The following is a 20,551-nucleotide window of genomic DNA, read 5'->3' on the forward strand; positions in this document are numbered from 1 at the left end:
TGTGTCTCTCTCTCTCGCTACCTTATTTCTGGTTCTTAAGGATTTACTTTGTTCTGCTGACTTAGGATTATATAAACCATATTCTAAAGAAAGAAGATGAGCTCCAGGAAATGACAGTTAAAGATTCCAGAACTGAGGAGGAAAGAGGCAATGCTGCAGATCTCCTCAAGTTGGTTATGGTGAGTACGAAATGTTTCATATCCTGATGTTTATACTATTGTCTCAATAGTAGATGCTTCAAGATACAATATTATAAGTGATAGCTCTTTCTGCCACTATCTATGAAGCATTTGCTTCCTCCTTATAGTTTCTTATTTCTGTGGAAATATGATTCCTTATATATTGAATTTTCCCAATGCTTTTTAAATTCTCCCTTAAATCATAGATAACTCAGAAGGTTTTTAAATAAAAGTTTTCATTGTCTTCAGAGAAACTGACATTCATTGGAATGTTGAATTAATAATGAATGAAATAGGAAGGAGGAAGAAAAAAGGAATTTCTACAACTTAAAATGATTTCCATTTTTAACAATTTGTTAAGTAAAAGGAATGACTTAAAAAATCAAATAAGTGTTATATTGGCATTAAAAATAATTTGTTTTATGGCAATTTTTCTATAAGATCAAGTTGGGCAAATAAAGAATGCTTCAAAACAAAGTAAATTTTGTATGTAACATAATCATCATTATGTTGAATCATTATGGAATTCTGTCTTCATTTCAGTCTTTCCCTAAAATGGAGGAAACTACAACAAGTCATGTTACCGAAGGTAAGTGCACTTAACATTTTTCTGCAAAATATTTACAGATTTCAAAGGAACGATCTTAAATACACTTCCTAGTCTTTCTCGCATCTGAGAGCAAAGTACTGTGTACACATTTCGGTTGTCGTGTTGGCCATGTTGTATTGTAATTATTTATTTATATATGTATTTTTTCTGCCTAAATTGTGAGATTCTTGAAAACTGTGATTGCCTCTACTTCATCTTTAACTTTCATCTGTTGAATTTTTTAAAAAGTTGATATTTGACTTTTATGATAACCTAAACTTGTATTGAGAACATAACTAAGAAACAGGAAGGCAACAATCAACCAACCAACCTTCTCCCTACAACACAAACACACACACACACACACACACACACACACACACTTTTGAGTAACTACAGTTTTCCCCAAAACCTTACACTGTTTTATACTATGTAGCCCAAGCAGTCTGCTCTTAGGGAATATCCTCATTCAAAGTATATTTATTTTCAGATATACCCCGTTTACCCGAAAATAAGATCTCGCCAGACAATCAGCTCCAATGCATCTTTTGTAGCAAAAATTAATATAAGACCTGCCTTAGTCTTACATTAATTTTTGCTCCAAAAGACGCATTAGAGCTGATTGTCTGGTGAGGTCTTATTTTCGGGGAAACACAGTATACAGCCCCAACAAACTGTGGTTTGTTAGTTCACAGCAGACAAGCAGTGGAGAATATGGTGGTCTCGGGTTTTCTTTTCTATTCTGGCCGTTTGACAAAGGTCAGAAACCAGCAGCCATCACCTTCATTCAGCCCACTGATGTGCTTTGTGTGTCCCCTCACAATGTTGGCTCACACAGTTCTTTTTGTTTAGCTGGATTTTTCTTTTCTTGGAATGTCACATTATCGCATAATGTCATGTGGCTGAAGACGAATAGCAGCTGCCCCTTTGCAGTGACCGTGAACGAAAGAAGCCATCCCACCCCCGTGTCTCCGTCCTCCTACTCTGTTGTCACTCTTTTACCGAAGCAGCCCCTTATATCAAGGTTGCCAGAGTTAGCAAATAAAAATACAGAAGGTCCAGTTAAATTTGAATTTCAGATAAGCGGCAATTAATATTTGACTCTAAGTATGCGCCATGTTGTATTCACCGTATACTTTATCTGCTAACCCTACGGTGTAGCATTTGAGTTTGTCTGCCATGAGGGACAGTCACCATAGCAGGAGATGGAGATTGCTCGATAGTGAAGGACAAACTAAACATGTATGTCAAACAAATAAACAGATGCCGGCGTCAATCCAGGTCTTACATACCTGCAGCTGCCGGTGACTTGCTCATAACGGTGATCCTAAGTCAATACTCCCCAAAGTATTTCCTAAGACACTAGTCTCTGAAATGAGTTTTATGATGTTTGGAAAATGCTGTGTATTGCCTTATTTTCCTAAAGAGCCACACGTGCAGGAACGAATTCAGGGTGCAAACGAGTCCTACAGCAATGGCACATGCTTAACCTTGTATGAGTTAGTGTTTCCCAAGCTTGTGGAACCTTTTTATTTTTACCATCCCATTGAAACCAGGTTCTGTGGAATAATATTATCAAACAGCCATTGTAGTTTATTCATCTCCTTAGATGTAGGTCCTTAGATTTTGTTTTTGTTTTTGTCTTTAAACAATTTCAATAAAATGGGTGCTTCCAAAAACGAAGAAATTTAGGTAGGTAGAATGCTGATTCCCCTAATGATGGGTGACTGTGGTTTACGTTTTGACTCTTAAGATGTGTGTTGTTTAGTAAGGTATTTCATAAAAGGGGTCCGGTTTACTGTTATATTTCAGCTTGGTCATGAAAATTCTGGTAAAGACTTGATAGATTTAACATAGGCTCTTAGAAAGTATCTCAAACGAGTAATTGGATATTGCTTGTGCATTTTGCTGTGCAGAGAATAAAAGTTAAATGCATCTATTTTTAAGTTGCAGCCCACCTATCGGATTTATTCATGCAATCTTTGGCTCCTGCTGCCGAAAACCTACCAGACATCTTTACTACTGATTTCTTTGAAAAGAAATGGAAGTAAGCTGATCCAATAATGTGTTCCAATTAGTATTAAGCATACAATGACTGAGGAAATGGAGAGATGTGGGTGGGTGTCATATTCACAGGTGACCACATCAGTGGTCACCTGCCTTTCATCAGCCTTTCATCTCCCACACTGTTAACAATTTAGCATACAATGGTGGTTCTTCTTTTATCATTTGTTCATCATACTTTTCTTTCCTTTCACTTAGGCACACAACCACAGCAAAGCATTGGAAAGAACAGATAGCCCACAAGAGGTAATTCTATCCTGAAGTATACCTAAGCATGTGAAAAAGCCCAGTTTTGTAAAGTCATAGAATCTTAGAGTAGGGTAGGTGGCAATAGGTGGAAAGGTCCAACCGTCCAGCCTCCCTGCTCTTCTCTGAATCTCTTCTATGTTCAGCTTTTGCGTGATGATGTTCTTACCTCTTGAGGAAGCCCACTGGGCCGTTTAGTAGGTCCTGTCCTTCTCAGAGGCAAGAAAGCTCTCAGGTACTCTCCGCGCTTTGGTCATTCTAACATACTAATAAATATTCTAGAACTTAATGCAGACCATTAAAGGATTCTTGTAATTCCTATGAGGAACATGCTGTAAGCATTCTGTGCTTTGGTTTCCTTTCAATCCCAGCCAAGGGTCACAACCCCAGCTCTCTTGCCACAAAAAAAGGAAGGCAAACAGATTTATTGAGTATATAGAAGTATATGTGGTACCATTGTACACATTTGCAGAATGACTCCCAGGATGAATGTGCTTCTGAATAAAAATGTCTGGGTTACCTTGTGGAATGTGTGGGAGGAGGGTTGAGATCAGACCTTCGGTCTCATGGGCTGCCCCTCTATACAAGGTCACGCTATATACTGCCTCATAGAATATCTCTGAAACGCTTTCTAAGAGATGTGATGGTGGTTCTCTGTGGGGAGGAGATTGAGAGTTTAGGGGATAGTGTGGGTTGGAGACTTCCTTTTTATTACGTACGCTTTAATACTTTTTGAATTATGTACATGTTCATGTGTTATCCAGTCACGTTTTTTTTTAGAATTTTGAAACACTGACAATTTCAAATTTTGACCAATAGGTAGGTCATGGCAAGCCGATGAAAGTTTTTGAATAAGAAAGTGAAACACATCATTAGATACGCGTCCTAGAAAGACAAGTATTGGCAACATGGGAAATGGATTGGGGAGAAGGTTAAGGAAGGAGAAAATTTCAAGGAAATGGAAGGTGGTTGACAAAAGTCAGATGCTATGGAAGAATCAGAGAGGAGGATGTAAAGAAGAATCTGGGTTTATCAGTTGGAAGGTTTATTGATTTCTTTAGTGAGAACAGTTTAAGGGAGTGGGAGGCAATAGCCAGACTGCCATCGGTTGATGAATGAATCCAGTGAGGCAGTAGAGGGAAGACATTTTATCGGAAAATTAAACTTGTTTAAATAAGGTGACATGTTGTCTCAGCCAGTATTTCCGGAGAGGCCTGCTAATATGAGAAAGAGCAGTAGTCTAAGAGCCAGCAGACCTCGAGTCTGTTGCAATTTGGTTACTTACAGACTGGGTGATGCTGGTGGGTTTTACTTCAGTAAAATTTACTCCAGGAATTCAGTTTGCCTATCTATAGAATGAGGATGGTTGGACCACCTAATAGCTAAGGTCAGCACATACACTGGGTCACCAAAAGCTGACTGGCAAGGGCACTTACCACGATCACGGACTTGGTGGCAGGCAACCTGGGTTTTAATTCAAACTTCACCCCTTACTAGTTAGTGCAGTAGGGTAGGTGACTTAACTTGTCTACGCCTTGATTTTTTTTGACCAATAAAATGGCAGTAACAGTAATAACTCAGAATTATTGAAAGCTTAAATGTAAAGTACTTTGCAAAATTTCTAGCATGCAGTAAGCACTTACAATTGAAAACTATTTCAACTATATTCACCAGACAACCCCCAAATCAGTGCTTTCACAAGAAAGTTTCTTTTTTCCTCATATAAAAGAGAAGTCAGACGTGGGCCGTCCATGGTAGGCAGTGCCACGTCATCAGGAACTCAGATTTCTGCTTTGTATCTGTTCCATCAATATTAGCACATGATTTCCATCCTCAGGGTTGCTTCATGGTTGCAAAATGACTGCTGCAGCTACAGCCATTTCATCCATATTTCAGGAAGTAGGAAAAGAGGTGAGGCAAGGACAAAGGGAAACTTTCCCAGCTGAGTTAGCCGTCTTTAAAAGCTATCTGAAGTCTTGCCCAATGACTGTAGTTAACTTCTCATTGAACATCCCTATGTATAAAGAAAGCTGGGAAGTATAGAATTAGCTGGTATATTGCCTCCCCAACATAGTATTCTAATAATGGAAAGACAACCAGCAGGATTATCATGATTGCTTACATTTTACTTTGTAATCACTGATCACATTATTCATAAACCGTTACTCAGGTTTTAGTTTTTGTTTTTATTTCCAGTGCTACTGAAATTATGCAAAGTAGTAGACTCTAGCTGGCTTTTATACCTCAGAAAATTGAAAGCCAGGTGAAAAGGTCAACCATGTGGTTTTTTTAGTCTTTGAGACCAACGATAAAACCAAACTACCACCTCAGATCATTGTTTCACATCTTATATGAAAGTCTGATTTCTAAGTAGGAAAGATGACTGATTCTAGAAGAAGCAGACAACGAACCAAAACAAATTGACAAAAATAAAATGTCTGATGAGTTCACTCTTATCAGTTTTACTGTTAATGGTACCATTTTCTGTGGGATTTAGAGCTAAGACAGAAGCAAATAACATTTTGAAATATTCTATGTCTTCTTTTTTTGTCACTACGGAAATACCAACCAGGAAGGAAATCGAAAACACACGCCGTTATTTAATGGAACTTAAGAACAGAATAATATCACCCTACTGCAGATCTGAACTGAGCATGTTACGTCAGTCTCAGGTAATTGAATGTAATTGACAACTATTGGATAGAGTCCTTTTAAAAATTGTGCATATGTTATTCTGTAATGCACATTTCCCATCATTATTTCTTTCCTACATGAAACCCACTGACTAATCCATGCCTTCAAATCCATCTCCCATGAGCATTTGAGAGGAAGACTAATTTCAGTCTTGCCCCTAAGTAGAAGTTCTCTGCCAGTGTCTTGCTGCCCTTTCATCTCCCTGCCTTACATTGTCACTGTTAATTGCCCTGCCCCATCTATTTCAAACCCTTTTTAGGGTCAAATTCTCCCTATTGATGATTATCCAATGGTAAATCCCATGTTGAAGTTTTTATCCCATGAAGATTTCCTTGGCCATCAGCTGCTACGATAGCACTAAGACACTATACATTCCTGGAAGCCCGTGGAGGCATCGCGCTCCTCTCCTCTTCTATGGAATGTTGAAACGCTCAAGCGAAGTCGGTATTTACATGCGTTCAGAACTCCTTGTGAAAACTCCAGATGCTACTGTTAACCAGAGGCTGCCTGAGAAGATAGTATAGGAAATTAGGACTCATTCACAAAACTTTTTTTCCAGGCCCTTAAAAAAAAGAGAGACTTTCATCGTTGCTCATCAATTTAACATGCTCGTGGCATGGCCTTTCCGCCATGTGTAAGTCTAAAACCAAACTTTTTGGTTTTTCCTTTAAGTTTAATTATCTGGACAGCCTTTCGAAAAACGTGCCTCCTTTTACGAAGAAAGATGAAAAGGCAAAGAAAAGAGCTGTTCATCATCCACCTGACCTTCATCCAGGTAATGTGCTCTGGGTGGTGCTTATTCCTGAGACCGCTTACATGAGGAACACTCAGCAGTGGCCCCTGCGACCACAACTATAATATAATACTTCCTCCCACGTTATGTCTCAGTAATAGCTAATGATAAAACCTACTGTGACCTGTATATTACAGACTTGGCCGAGTTATATGAAGAAACCAAGATGTAAATAAAATTTAGTTGTCATCCTGTATGCTTAAAATTGACCTAAATGCGTTAAGAAAACCTGACTAATTTAAAAATCAAGGGAGGAATGAAAGATTGTTGTCAAGCAGGGTATTCACGTAGTCCAAAAGCATGCTGCTCCTATTACATACTAATTATAAAGAGGAAAATGTACCTTTACAATGGAAGGAGGGCATTTTCCACCTGAACCAAGTGATCAAACTTGAGCTAGTTGTGAGAAACCTAGCATTAGGTGCTTTCTCATAGACTGCAATACCAAGTGCATTATACTGTGTTTCCCCGAAAATAAGACCTAGCTGGACCATCAGCTCTAATGCGTCTTTTGGAACAAAACTTAATATAAGACCCGGTCTTTTTAATATAATATCATACCGGGTATAATATAATATAATATAATATAATATAATATGATATAATATGATATAATACAGTATAATATAATATAATATAACATGATATAAAATACCGAGTCTTAATATTTAATTTTTGCTCCAAAAGATGCATTAGAGCTGATGGTCTGGCTAGGTCTTATTTTCGGGGAAACATGGTATGAAATATATGAAGTAGAATTTTTGCCAAAAATCCTTAACCTGAAATTGATCAAGAGGAAACAATCAGCCAGATCCAGGATGTTGACAGAATGTTGACATTTTATAAGACAACGGGCCTGGACACTTCAAAAAAATAGTCAATATTATTAACAAGGGAAAACATGGGGTAATTGTCCTATATTTAAAAAGAGACATGAAAACTGCATGCAGTACATGACGTTTGGATGCTGGATTGAGAAAAAGCAGCTATCAAAGATATTTTGGAGCAACTGTACAGGTCTGAATAGGGGGTATATATTAGTGGGTGTTTTGGCGTTACTGAGTTTCATGGGGTGTAATGCTGGTGTTAGGACATGTAGGAGAATGTCTTCATTTCAGGAGATGCCTGTTGGAGAATTTAGGGATGAAATGAAATGTAGCGCTTCTCTTTAATACACTGGGTCGTTAAAACAGCCAGATAGAGAAATTTTCTACTGGACAATACAATACCAAAAGTTCAGGCGCCTGGAATGAACACAGCCAAAGAAAACAGCTGATTATCACGTAGTTTGCAAAGCACAGATGAAGGCTGGAACAATGACATGTACATGCGATGGGGAGAGGTCAGGGATGAGGGTCGATGGTACTTATGCCATCCCCTGCTCCTGGGCAGACAGCACTAATCAATCAAGCCTACTCGACCCATAAAGGGGGCGAGGCTTTGGTTTTTCCAGCTCAGTCCTCCAGGCAGCCACCACCATTCAATGAGGGTTGGCAAACACACACAGCTGAAATGAATCTGCATCCCCGGCCCTTATTTATTTTAAATTTCCTTTCACATGACACTGATTTCTTAGATCCATTTTAATAAAGAACTACATTTTCACAGTAATGGATGGATTTAGATGGGCAATGTTTTTCTAAAGCATATCTTAGTTGCTTTTGCTGGGTAAAAGTAGGCCAAATTACTGGGTCTCTGCTTTATAACCCGACCAGATAACCCCTCCTGTGTGGTCATAGGCCCAGAAAGAACCAGCCAGCTCCCAGTGAGTGGGGGCCTTGCTGATACCGTCCTGTTTGATACTGGCCAACACTGTATCATATAAAGAGGAATCGCCACTTCTTAATGGCTTTCCTCTATTTAGTCTTTCTCAAGGGGGTGTGGGAGGTACCTTGTTCACTGTAAAGAAAAACACAAACATGAGTGGTCATTGTAGCATTGATGGAATATCACTTTATAGTATTTGTTTTTGGGTTTTCTAGACTTCCAGCCAAATGAGCTTTTAGAACAGGAATCCTCAGATACGCTTAATCTTCCAAAAGTGGAGAGTTGTGTGGATATCAAGGAATCTGCCAACCTGGGCCAGACTGAAAATGTAACAAAATCTACAGCAGGTATGGCAGTCATTTGCTTAATTTTATCATTTCTCAAAACGGAGCATTATATCTTTTTGGAGTATAGGAGACGACACTGAGGCTGAAGGTGTGGTTGGTTGTTGCAGAAAAAAAGTCTAGGGTGTGATGGATGCTGGAGCCATGGAACTTTGAAAGGCTTCTTATCACATGAAAGTATCTAAAACAGATATTTTGAGAATGAATACAACTCCCAGACTGAAGGAAAGAAGTGACAAATACATTTTATCTTATTTTATTCTTTTATTTTAATTAATTTTATTACATTGTACTATTTATTTTATCCCCATGGTTCTAAGAGCTTGTGTGATTTACTGAAGATCAGGAACGTGGTGGCTTTTTTGAGCAGCCAGTAGTTTAGTAGGTGGACTTAGATCTACCTCTTATTTCAGTACTTTCTTAGCCTGCAGGTGCTAGAAAAGAAACATAAGGTGTAATCTGTGTCTCACCCAGCACATCATCTCATTAGGGTAACAGAAACTGAAGTACCGTGTTTCCCCGAAAATAAAACCTAACTGGAAAATAAGCCCTAGCATGATTTTTCAGGATGACATAAGCCCTAATGCATTTTTTGGAACAAAAATTAATACAAGATCCGGTCTTATTTTCGGGGAAACACGGTATGGAGTAACACAGAATGATATCTAGTTACAATGGAGTCACATTATGGTGATTTCACTGAAGTTAATCAACCATTCATAGGATCGCCAGGATTCAGAGCTGCGTCAACAGCCAAAGAAAACAGCTGATTGCCACATAGTTTGCAAAGCACAGACGAAGGCTAGAACAATGACATGTACATGCGATGGGGAGAGAACACACATAATACAGAGACTGGTCTAATGCATTCTTGTAAAACAGTAACACACATGGCAAGAATGTAAACGGAGACATACATCAAGGCATTAGAATGGTTGCCTGTTAGGAAATGGTGACCGAGGGGAATAAATACATTCACTGAGCTCCACCGCCAGCGATGCCGACTGTGTTTGGTCTGAAATAAGACCTGCTGTGGCATATGGCCTGGGAGTCTATTTTTCCAGAATCAACCCAGGGCATTACGATACACAGATGAATTTGGAACACACTGGAAAGTTGTCTATGAAACACTCAGTACTCCTACACAACACTTTTGCGACCAGATGGGTGTGAGCTTGTCCCACACCAAGCAATTCTGACACCAGTGGGGTGTCCTACAATTCAGTTCAGTTCAATTCTGACACTAAGCAGTGTTAGCATAGATGGAACAGGTGAAGGGCTCCGTCTCACAAGACTGTCCCCTCACTGCAGATGCCAATCTCAAGTCCAGGTTGTCAACTGTGCTTCTGACTAACCAACTATAAATTGGGGTTCCCATGACCCCCTTGTAGAGTTTGCTAATTTGCTAGAACAGCTGACAGAACTCGTTATTATTATATAAGAAGGGATATGATAACGGGCACAGATGAACAGCCAGATGAAGAGGTACACTGGGTGAGGTCGGAAAGTGTCCGGCACAGCAGCTTCTGTCTCCATGGAGTTTGGGTGTCCCCGTTCCAGCATGTGGGTATGTTCACCCCAGAAGCTCTCCAAACCCTAAACCATAGGGATTTTTGTGGAGACTTCATCAGGTAGGCGTGATCCATCATTAATTCAATCTCCATCTCCTCTTCCCTTCCCAGAGGATGGGGGTGGGGCTGAAAGTTCCAAGTTTCTAATCATGGCTTGGTCTTTCTGGTGACATGCGCCCACCTTGAAGCTATCGCAGGAGCCCAAGTCACCTCCTGAGATGAAAATACACTACTATCACCCAGGAGCTCTGTGGCAGGAACCTGGGTCAATGACCAAATATTACAACAAAAGATGCTCCTAGTACTCTTATCACTTAGGAAATCACAAGGGTTTTAGGAGCTCTGTGCCAGGAACTGGGAAGAGAGACCAATACATATATATTTTTTTTTCTACTGTCTCACACTACGTAGTAAAAGGAGTAGAACCTGACACACTTAGGTTCTTTCAGTTTCTTGGACCAGTTATTTAACTTCCATTTTCTCACCTGTGAAAAAAAGATACTTCTGTTACATTAGTCAGGACTCGCAGTTTGTGACTGAGAGAACTAAACTCAAGCTCACTGAACAACAAAAAGGTGAGGGGGATTTACTACTCAAAAGCAAACCCCAGAAACGTGGATGCAATGCCAGCCCGGGGATGCCTGGGTCTGGGCCCTTCCAGAGTGTCTGTGTCTGATCACCCATCTCTCTGGTCATCCTCCCTACCCCGTCCCTACTCGTCCCTGTTTGTTTTCAGCCCCTCCTACAAAGGACAGGCTACGTCCCTGATGGTCGAGGTCCAAGATTCTGATTCTTCCAGATCCATAACCCAGTCGGCAAGATGGGATTATTTGCTTCAGTGAAAATATTCCGGTGAAGGGCCTGTGTTGGCCTTGTTTTGGTCACGTACCGTCTCAATGGCTGGGGCCAGGGATGTTGTGGCTCCAGACATATGTGTGATGGGAGTGGTGTGGAGGTAGATGATGGCGAACGTGCCGCGCTTACAAAGACTATGATTATAACCTTTAGCTCAGGAGTTTGCACGAACTGAGATGCAATGTGTAAAAACACATGTCCTTGCCTGCAGATAGCAGATGCTCAAATACTGGTTCCCTTCCCTTTCCTCTCTCGATGATTTGAATGCAAGAAACGATATTTCAATATGATCATCTAAAACACAATGTTTATTTCAACCCCCTAGATATTTGAAGAAATCCATACAGCGGGAGCTGTGTGGATTATCTACCCTTGCTTATTCCTCACCAGATTTAGTGATCTGAGGATTTCATTCCCTGGCTCCATTTACCGACAACTTCTACCACTTCTAAGAACTATAGATGTAGTTGTTTAAATGAAGAAATTCATACAATGTTTGTCCTCATTCGTTTTAAGAAATCTTGCAGAATCAATGTTCTATCATGTGGTACCTTGTTGGTTTAACGGAAAGAGCTCTGTAGACCTCGGCATGAGTTCACTTCATCAAGGAGAAGTCACCCAACTTCTCAGAATCTGATTCTTCTCATGTATTTAAACAAGATGATGCTGATAGCATCTGCCCTGCCCACCTCACAGGGTTGTCGTGAGGACCAGTATTAGGTAAAATCTCTTCAGTACTTCTTTTAAGTAAGTTCTTTAAAAAGGAATGAAGGAAAGTTTCCCAAGTTGGTTTGTTCTTACATACTCCAGGATGACCTCGAATGTCTTGGAATGAAATGTCCACGTGCCATAATTTCAACTTTCTCTACAACAGAACCAGAACCTTGGGTGCCTGTGAAAATTCCAACCCAGTCATTGCTGCAGGATGTGGCAGGACAAGCAAGGAAAGAGAAAGTGAGGTTGCCTCACTATTTGCTGAGTTCCAAGCCCAAGTCTCAACCTCCCACAAAGGTAAAAGGGACATGGGGACACGTTTCCCAGAGGCAACCAGCGTTTTACGTAATCCTGGCTCATTGAAGTGATTGCCAGCCATTGTACTGCTATTTACTGTACTCTGAACCATCTCAGAGTACAGTAAATGAAGGCCTTGGGTCAGGTCACACACAGAGAAACTGAGGCAGTCCTTTGCTGGAGCCAGCACATACAGGCTCATTGGAAGCGTTTTATGAGCCAGCCTTTAAACTCTTGGTAGCTTGAGCTCAGCCCTGTGGGGACTTCTGACACTGTAGAAATGGGCATATGCTACCAGTCAAGGTCCTTTTCAGACAGCCAGTGTACCAGCACACTGCTGGATAAGGGGACCACTGGCCACCCTTTTCAAGCCTCTTAGGTCAAAATCCAGATGACCTGGCATGACTGCAAGGATGGCCCCCGTTTGCTTCTTGCCTCAACCTGCCCCCAACACAACTCTACTTGAGCCATGTTGGGCTGTTAGTTCTTAGCTCTTTAAAAGCACCTCTGAGATTAAGATTCCATCTCAGCTCTGCTGGGAAGCCTTCCTTGAACCCACCACTCAAGTTTGGATGTTCTCCTTTGATGTTTTCATGACACAATGTTCACTGCAATCACAGAATTGATGCAGTGCGTATAACTGAGAAGGGATAGGATTGCTTCTCAAATTTTTATGCGCACGTGAATGACTTCGTTATCTTGTGAAAATACAGATTGACTCACTGGGTCTGGTGCAGGGCCTGACATTCTGCAGTTCTAACAAGTTCCCGGGTAAGATCAGTACTATGGATCTGGAGAAGAACGAGCGCCTAGGGTAGTGGTTCTGAAAGTGTGATTACCTGACCTGCAGCTTTGGCAACACACGGGAACTTGTCATAAATGCAGATCCATGGGCTTCATCCCACGTGAACTGATGGAGAAATTCTGGGACATGTCTTAACATGTCCTCCCGGTGACTCTGATGGGACCAAACGTCTGATCATCACTGACCCAGACAGAGTGCCTCTTTCTCAGTCATTCTGCCCATTCCGTTTAAACCATGCACAAGTCTAATTTTTCTGGTATTGTAAGCAAAAATAGCCCTGGCATTGGAACAGTATGTGGCTTTATGTCACTTACTTCATGTAACAACCATGAGACCAGTCATGTGTGTCAACAGAGTGAAACGTCCAGCTATGGGAACATTTCTGACGCTCACCTCACTTGTCCCAATTACAGTTATGTATACGTTGTATGAAAACTATCTTTGTGAAAATTAAATATGATTTAACATGCACTTGAAAAGCTGATTCCCTAAAGATATCCTGTAACAAATCCTTCTGCAAAGCGAAAAATCCTTTGGAAAACTAAATATCCCATTCTTTATATATTTATGTAAATCTGGATTGTTCTCTTGGCTCTTGCCAGAGAATACCATTTAATGGCATTCTAAGAAAGAGTGGGTAGTATATTACATTCACCAGCTGCCGCGTTTCTCCAAAGATCTTTGACAATACCCATTTTAAAATGTGAACCTGTTCTGACTTTATTTGATACATTCCCCAAAATGGGGTGTTTAGCATAAAATCTGTATACTGCCACGTTAGCATCAGGCACACTTGAGTTTGAAACTTGACTCTGCCACTTACCACTTGTGCAAATTATGTCTCTCGATTTTCTGAACTTGAGCGTCCCAATGCGTAAAGCACAGCCTAACCTACTTCGTTACAGTGCTATTGTCGGATTATGTGACACCCTCAATGTTCACTGCCAGACGAACAGTTTATTTTCCTCTGGTGACAGAGCCTTTTTCTCCTCTGGGGAACACAACACAGAACTCTTGTATTTGATGCCTTTTTCCTTCACGTAAAGGTGCAAGATTCTGTTGGAGGAAGCGTGAAAACATCGTCTGTTGCTTTCCGTGCCATTAATAACGCACACTCACCCCCTTTTGGATTCCATCTTCTCCCACCGTCAGTGAAGTTCGGGGTGCTTGAAGAAGGACACACCTATGCAACCACGGTCAAACTCATGAACGTCGGTGTGGATTTCTGCAGGTGAGGTCGAGCCCCCCAATATCTGCTCAGCTCACCTTCGCCTACTTGTGACTCGTCGTTGGTTGCCCGTGTCAGTGAATGTTTATTGAACTGAACTGGAATGACACCTCGACTCTTGAATTTTCCCATCGTTCGTTCACTCATTCGCTTACTTGCTAATTCATCCTTGCTTCATGCATGCACTCATTCTTCAACAAATTGATATTTACCGAGCGTCAACTTGTTAAGGAGGTACTTCTCTTCCCTCGCATGAATCAACGTTCATACTCTAGTGGCATCAACCCCAGGCCTGAACTTCACTAGCCAGAAAATGAACAGGGAGCTGTACCTGTGTTTCAATAACACACGTGACTCGAAAGTCTATTTCTTAGGTCTACCACGAACTGTAATACTAGCTGACATTTGGTTGTACTTTCTGATTTAAGAGTGATTTTAATGATATTATTTTTACATAATTGTGACCCAGAAACAAGGGAGTAGGGGGTGGGAATTAACCTGAATCATTAGGGTCATTTTGGCTCTGAAGAGCTGACGTGGAATTGATCACACATACCTTACATCTCACAGTCTGAACTCCCCATTGAAACTACACCGTGTCTGGCACTCAGTGACAAGGAAAAGTCAGTCCTTCATTTCCAGATCATGACCCATCACTAGAATTGTAGAGCTTGTAGGGGCTGTTACGAGCTGACTCTTGTAGGCTGGAGCGAGGCGTGTCCTCAGATCTCCTGAGCATCAACCAGTTCCCTGGTGGCAGCTCACTGATAACACAGCCGTGGGCACTGCTTCGTGTGGGAGCTCAGGCCTCCCCATGGGGCCCACATACCGTGGGTCTACACCAAGACAACCCGCAGTTACAATCTCTATGCTGTATTGACTTAAACTTAAGCATAATGTGGGGGTTTTCCCCCCATAAAGATAGAATAAATGTTTATTTCAGTTGCAGAATTAGTGTAAGTGGCAGATCCTTCATGAATGGTTGTGCTTCTGGACTCGGGACTGGAAATCAGAGGGAGCAAAGCCACAGGAGCATTCGGCCAAAAGCTCAGTGTCCCATTCTAGTTGAGGCCAACGCCCCACTTCAGGAATCGTGTTTGCTTCCTCACGATGAGGGACCCCGGCCCCCAGATCCCATTACTGTGTTTTTTAAGGCTGTTGCCAACAAGTGGATCGGGAGAAAGAAAGTGCAACCTCAAACTCATAAAACTTACCCGTGCAGACTCTGTCTACCCAGTATAGAGTGTTGGTTTTGGAAATTTTGCTCCTCAGCTTGTTCAGTGTAGCCACTGTAGGGCAGACAGCAAAATCGATGGTGGCAGGCGTGGCGTGGGGCCAACACACAGGTAGGTATTCCTTGGCATTTTAATTTTCTCCAGGTCTCCCGCCTTCAGGCAGAACCCACAAACCACAAGAAGGGAGAGGTCAGTAAGCACCAGGTGTGAGCCCGGGCCTCTGCAAGCTCTCCCACGTTTCCTGAGCTTTCTCTGTTGCGCTTCTCCCCAAACATGCAAACCCCAGACCACGACAGAGTGAGGCTGGCTCCATGCTCCACTGCTCTCCAAAAGAGCCTTTATTCTTCCACTTAATGATCTGGCAGTCAGCATTTGCGTCCACGCTGGCGGCCACGCTGCGATGCACACACCAGCCAAACATTCCCAACGCCGCCCGGGGCCCAAATGCGCGTCAGCGTCCAGTAACAAAGGGCTGACACTCGCGTTGGAGTCTGTGTGACGGTGATGAAAACTGTTGGAAAGGCGGTTGTAACATGGGCCCAGAGTCTTCTCCCGATTGAATAGGAGGTTGTTTTTCCAATGGTACGGACCCCCTGTTCTTGTGGATGGAATATTAACACCTTCCTGGTTTTGATGCTATCCCAGTTCGTTCCCTGCCTGTGGTGCTCCTTACGGCATAACTTTATTCCCACCGTTTTGCCTGGTAGGTTTCGAGTGAAGCAGCCCCCGCCCAGCACAGGCCTGAAAGTGATCTACACACCTGGGCCCGTGAGTCCTTCATGTTGTGTGTTGTGTGTTGTGTGTGTGTGTCTGTGGGTGCCCCTGTGCGCACGTGTACGTCTCCAGGAAAGCGGGCTTTTCAGTCATTCTGCCCATTCCGTTTACACCAGGCACAAGTCTAATTTTTCTGGTATCGTGAGCAAAAAATTCCTGGCATTGGTACAGTACGTAGTTTGATGTCACTTACTTCATGTAACAACCATGAGACCAGGCATGTGTGTCAACAGAGTGAAACATCCGGCTATGGAAACACTTCTGACGCTCACCTCACTTGTCCCCATTACAGTTATGTATACGTTGTATGAAAACTACCTTTGTGAAAATTAAACATGATTTAACATGCACTTGCAAAGCTGATTCCCTAAAGATATCCTGTAACAAATCCTTCTGCAAAGCGAAACATCCTTTGGAAAACTAAATACCCCATTCTTTATATGTTTATGTAAATCTGGATTGTTCTCTTGGCTCTTGCCAGAGAATACCATTTAATGGCATTCTAAGAAAGAGTGGGTAGTATATTACATTCACCAGCTGCCTCTTTTCTCCCAAGATCTCTGACAATACACATTTTAAAACGTGAACCTGTTCTGACTTTATTTGATACATTCCCCAAAATGGGGTGTTTAGCATAAAATCTGTATATTGCCACTTCCTTTAAGTGATAATTTCAGAAACATAGTGCGATGTAAACAAAAATTTGCCTCAAGCTCTCGTAAAAACACGTGTGTAAATCTCAGCATTGATTTCTCAGTCAGTGCATGATCTGCTGCTTCAATACTCCTTTCATTTCACTCAGCAAACTTGGAGCTCTTCCCACACGCCACTGAGAGTGCCACGGTGCAGGGGACTTAAAAATGAGTAAGACACCTAGGAGCTTCCGGAGCGGAGCACGGGGTGGGCGCTCGAGAGATGTGTGAGAGGGCAGAACGAAGTGAGGAAGTCAGACGTCCCAGTCCCATCACCAGCACACGTGCTCCCTGACTCCCTGGGTCTGAAAGCAGCCGTGGTTGTTACACGTTGACACCGGAGGGGTGGCTCGGCGCACTACTTCAGTGGGCTTCTCGTCACGGCGGTGCCACCAAGCAGCCCAGTGATGGAGCTTCCTTAGTCATCTGCCCCTTGTTTCCTCATCTGTAAAAGGAGCTTGGGCCAGATCATTTCTTAGCCCTCTTCCAAATCTAGTATCTTAGCATCTATAAACAGGAGTACGCAGAACGCAATTCCCAACAGAAATAGGTCTAGGGATTAGGTCCACTGATTCATGAGTCCCTCTCTGAAACAATTCATCATTGTACTGTGTCAAGATTTTCGGATCTTCACAATGTAAAGCAGAACCAAAAAATCAAAACGAGCTCTTCTTCCCCTGTTCTGAGGAGTTAGCACATCTTTTCCATTTAAACTAGGGATTATGCCAGAAGCCAAAGTGACTGTTGGATCAGCCTTTTATAGGTGCTAAAAACCCAGTGTGTATTCTTTGAAGCTTAGGCTATACTATTAGGGGTATTTTTTTGGGGGGGGAAGGGGTTGGTTTTTGTTTTGGTTTGTTTTTGTTTTTGTTGTCTGACGTTAGGGTTTGGCTCTGGCAAAAAATAGAATCTCCAGACTTCTCCATATGTAAATCTAACCACTATTCAGCTTGGTTGATTGCCAGCACTAAATGAATATGCTCCAAGCCTGGGTAAACCTGTGTGGTGGCAGCACTCCAGGTCCCCTCCCGCAGGATGTCGTCACCCCCCAGCCCTGCTCTGATTGTTGGGCTTGGAGGGCGCAGGGTCCGATTCTCAGAAACAGCTGCTGGCTACCCTCCAGGGTGCACACGTCCATAAACACACTGTTGAAAAACTTGAAACATTGTATCATTTATACAACTGTATTGAAGAAAACAGTTCTTTCTCTCTAATTGCTTTCCATGTGGTAGTTTCTGATTTATTTTTTCCAGATAACTGTTCTCAAGCCTGCTTTTTAACCCACCTCCTGGAGAGGCAGCTCAGACCCATAAACAGCTCTTTCTTTCCTGGCGAGTGTTCCCCTCAAGAGGGGAACGAGGAGAGAAGCCCACTCCTTGCTGCGTTTCTTCTTCATCCTATATCGGGTTTCTTCTTTGTTGGTACAAACTTCTTCCCTGTAGCTTTCAGACCATGGCCGCTTGGCCTTCAAACCAATTCTGTCTCCCTCTGCTGGCTTTGTCACAGCACAGGTCTGACATTAGGAATAGTAGAAATTGGGGGCAGGGCGGTTGTAGGAGCCGCACACTCGCTTAGATTAAATTTATCTTTATCTACAAGGATGCCAACTGATAGAAACTCACCCCTAGCACAATTATGGGCACTGTAAAAGCTTACCTTCAGTGCCACCTCCATGCCCTGGCACTTCATTTCCTTTTGCTTTTTCCTACATAGCACCAGGTCTTCTCCTTCAGTATTTTACTTGGGTCCCACTTACTCAATGGAATGCTATCTGACTAATTTACAAGGTAATTCTTCTAAATGTTGTAAGAACACTCATTCATCCGTGCCCAATCTGTTTAATCTCTGACCGATTAGAGAGCTTAATAACTGATCCAGACTCGTGTTAAAAGCAGGGTTTGAACTCAGCTCTGTGTGGGTGGAAAGCTGCATTGTGTCTTCCAGGTGGCCGCTGGTTTGCAGACAGACCTGAGGGTGGAGTTCTTTGCCATGGCGCCTGGAGAGGACAGCGCCGAGGCGTCGGTGCACGTCTCTCACCAGATTGAGATCCTGACTGAGCACGATGTCCTGTTCTTACCTGTGGAAGCGAATATCCTTTCGAGTTCAATTTGAATATAGTCGTGTGTGGCACACAAATTACCTCTGAGCAAGGAGAGCCTGGACGTCAAAATGTGAGCGTCGTAGCCCCTCACACCTGCACTCCATCCACCTGCTTCGGGAGTTCTGTTTCTAAAAGCATAGAGTTACATTTCTTGGGACAAAGACTGTGCCTTCATCCATCTTTGTAAGCATCTAACCAAGTACCTGACGCCCAGAACCTGTGCCATAACAGCACGTTGAATTGATGGCCGTGTTATGGGCTCTCTGGGGCCTGTCAGACAATCAGGATTTTTTTTTTTTTAAAGCAAGCCTTTGTAATCTTATTGGGGGATATGTGATACTTTCTTATTATAAAGGCTGGATGGATATTCACTGAATTATGCATACATACCTTCTTATTGGTGTCTCTTGCATATACCATGTTTCCACGAAAAGAAGACCTAGCCGGACAGTCAGCTCTAATGCATCTTTTGGAGCAAAAATTAATATAAGGTTACATTATATTACATAAGACCCGGTATTATATTATATTATGTTACATTACATTACATTACATTACATTATATTATAAAGATCTGGTCTTATAGTAAAATAAGACCGGGTCTTATATTAATTTTTGCTCCAAAAGACGCATTAGAGCTGATGGTCCAGCGAGGTCTGATTTTCGGGGAAACACAGTACCTCAGGAAGGCAATAGAGCACAGGAGATGTTTTCAGTTCAGTGTAGACTTCCGTTTGTAGGCTGAGGAGAATGGGTCAGAGAAGCATTAACATGTAAGCACCAGTATCCAAGTGACAGCAAGAGAATAATCAAGAACAGAGCTGAAGGGTTGGTCTTAGCAAGGGGCAGGGTGAAGATGGCCAAGGATCCAGCCATTCATTCTAAGGTGAAGGAAACATGAAGGGGAACTTGTGTCAGATGACCTTGACTGCAATAGAAATGGAGTCGAACTCCTTTGTTCATTCATTCTTTCACAGATTATAAGGTGTCTCTGATGTCAGGCACTGTTCTAGGCCCAGGGATACAACGAACAGGACACAAAAATCCCTGCCCTTATGTGGCTTACATTCCAGTGGAAAGACAAACAGTACACAAATGAACAAAATATGGACTTTAATGGTGATTAAGTGTAGAAAAATACAAAGTCGGAAAGGGGAGTGTAGGGAATGTTAAGAAGGATTGTAATTTAAAGTGGAATCGTTGGGAAAGACTTCACTGGGTTGTGTGTGTGTGTGTGTGTGTGTGTGTGTGTGTGTGTGTGTGTATTGATGACAGGGTTCTTCTCTAGTGACAGAAGGAAACTAACCAAAGAACCAGCCTTTTCCCTCTGGAAATTAAATCAGGTCCTCTTACATCCTCTTCACACAGGTTATTATTGGATGCTGATCAGCCCCTGAATTAGTTTGCATTTATGCTCATCAAATTTCCGTTTCTGTAAAGACCGCCTGTCAGTTAGGTAAATAGATGAGGGACAGTATTATTACTTTTTTTTTTTATCTACTTCCAATGTCGATAATGATGGTTCATAGTCCATTTCATAAGACCTACAGCTCTGCACATCAAGAAGCTGTAAAATCTGGATGTTGGTATGGTTTGGGGCCTG

General features: G+C 42.1%; 1 protein-coding gene across 6 annotated transcripts in view; it reads left to right on the forward strand.

Moving 5' to 3' along the window:
* The window catches only part of SPAG17 (sperm associated antigen 17), a 166,552-nt gene that overhangs the window by 135,921 nt on the left and 10,080 nt on the right, over positions 1 to 20,551 (forward strand). For 4 of the 6 annotated variants that reach the window (XR_013991777.1, XM_081026597.1, XM_081026598.1 and 1 more), the window contains 11 exons: positions 66 to 179; positions 723 to 768; positions 2,716 to 2,815; positions 3,031 to 3,078; positions 5,651 to 5,750; positions 6,445 to 6,547; positions 8,548 to 8,679; positions 11,977 to 12,113; positions 13,965 to 14,149; positions 16,089 to 16,149; positions 18,792 to 18,936. Coding sequence is in view for 3 of the 6 variants with exons in the window: in XM_081026597.1 (XP_080882723.1) it covers positions 66 to 179; positions 723 to 768; positions 2,716 to 2,815; positions 3,031 to 3,078; positions 5,651 to 5,750; positions 6,445 to 6,547; positions 8,548 to 8,679; positions 11,977 to 12,113; positions 13,965 to 14,149; positions 16,089 to 16,149; positions 18,792 to 18,936 (1,171 nt within the window). In the remaining 3 variants the exon portion in view is untranslated. Of the gene's footprint in view, positions 1 to 65; positions 180 to 722; positions 769 to 2,715; positions 2,816 to 3,030; positions 3,079 to 5,650; positions 5,751 to 6,444; positions 6,548 to 8,525; positions 8,680 to 11,976; positions 12,114 to 13,964; positions 14,150 to 16,088; positions 16,150 to 18,791; positions 18,937 to 20,551 lie in introns of those variants that run through there. The other 2 variants (XR_013991776.1, XR_013991778.1) reach the window with 2 other exon arrangements.

The sequence above is a fragment of the Rhinolophus hipposideros genome, assembly GCF_964194185.1.
Source record: "Rhinolophus hipposideros genome assembly, chromosome: 19".
NCBI lineage: Eukaryota > Metazoa > Chordata > Mammalia > Chiroptera > Rhinolophidae > Rhinolophus > Rhinolophus hipposideros.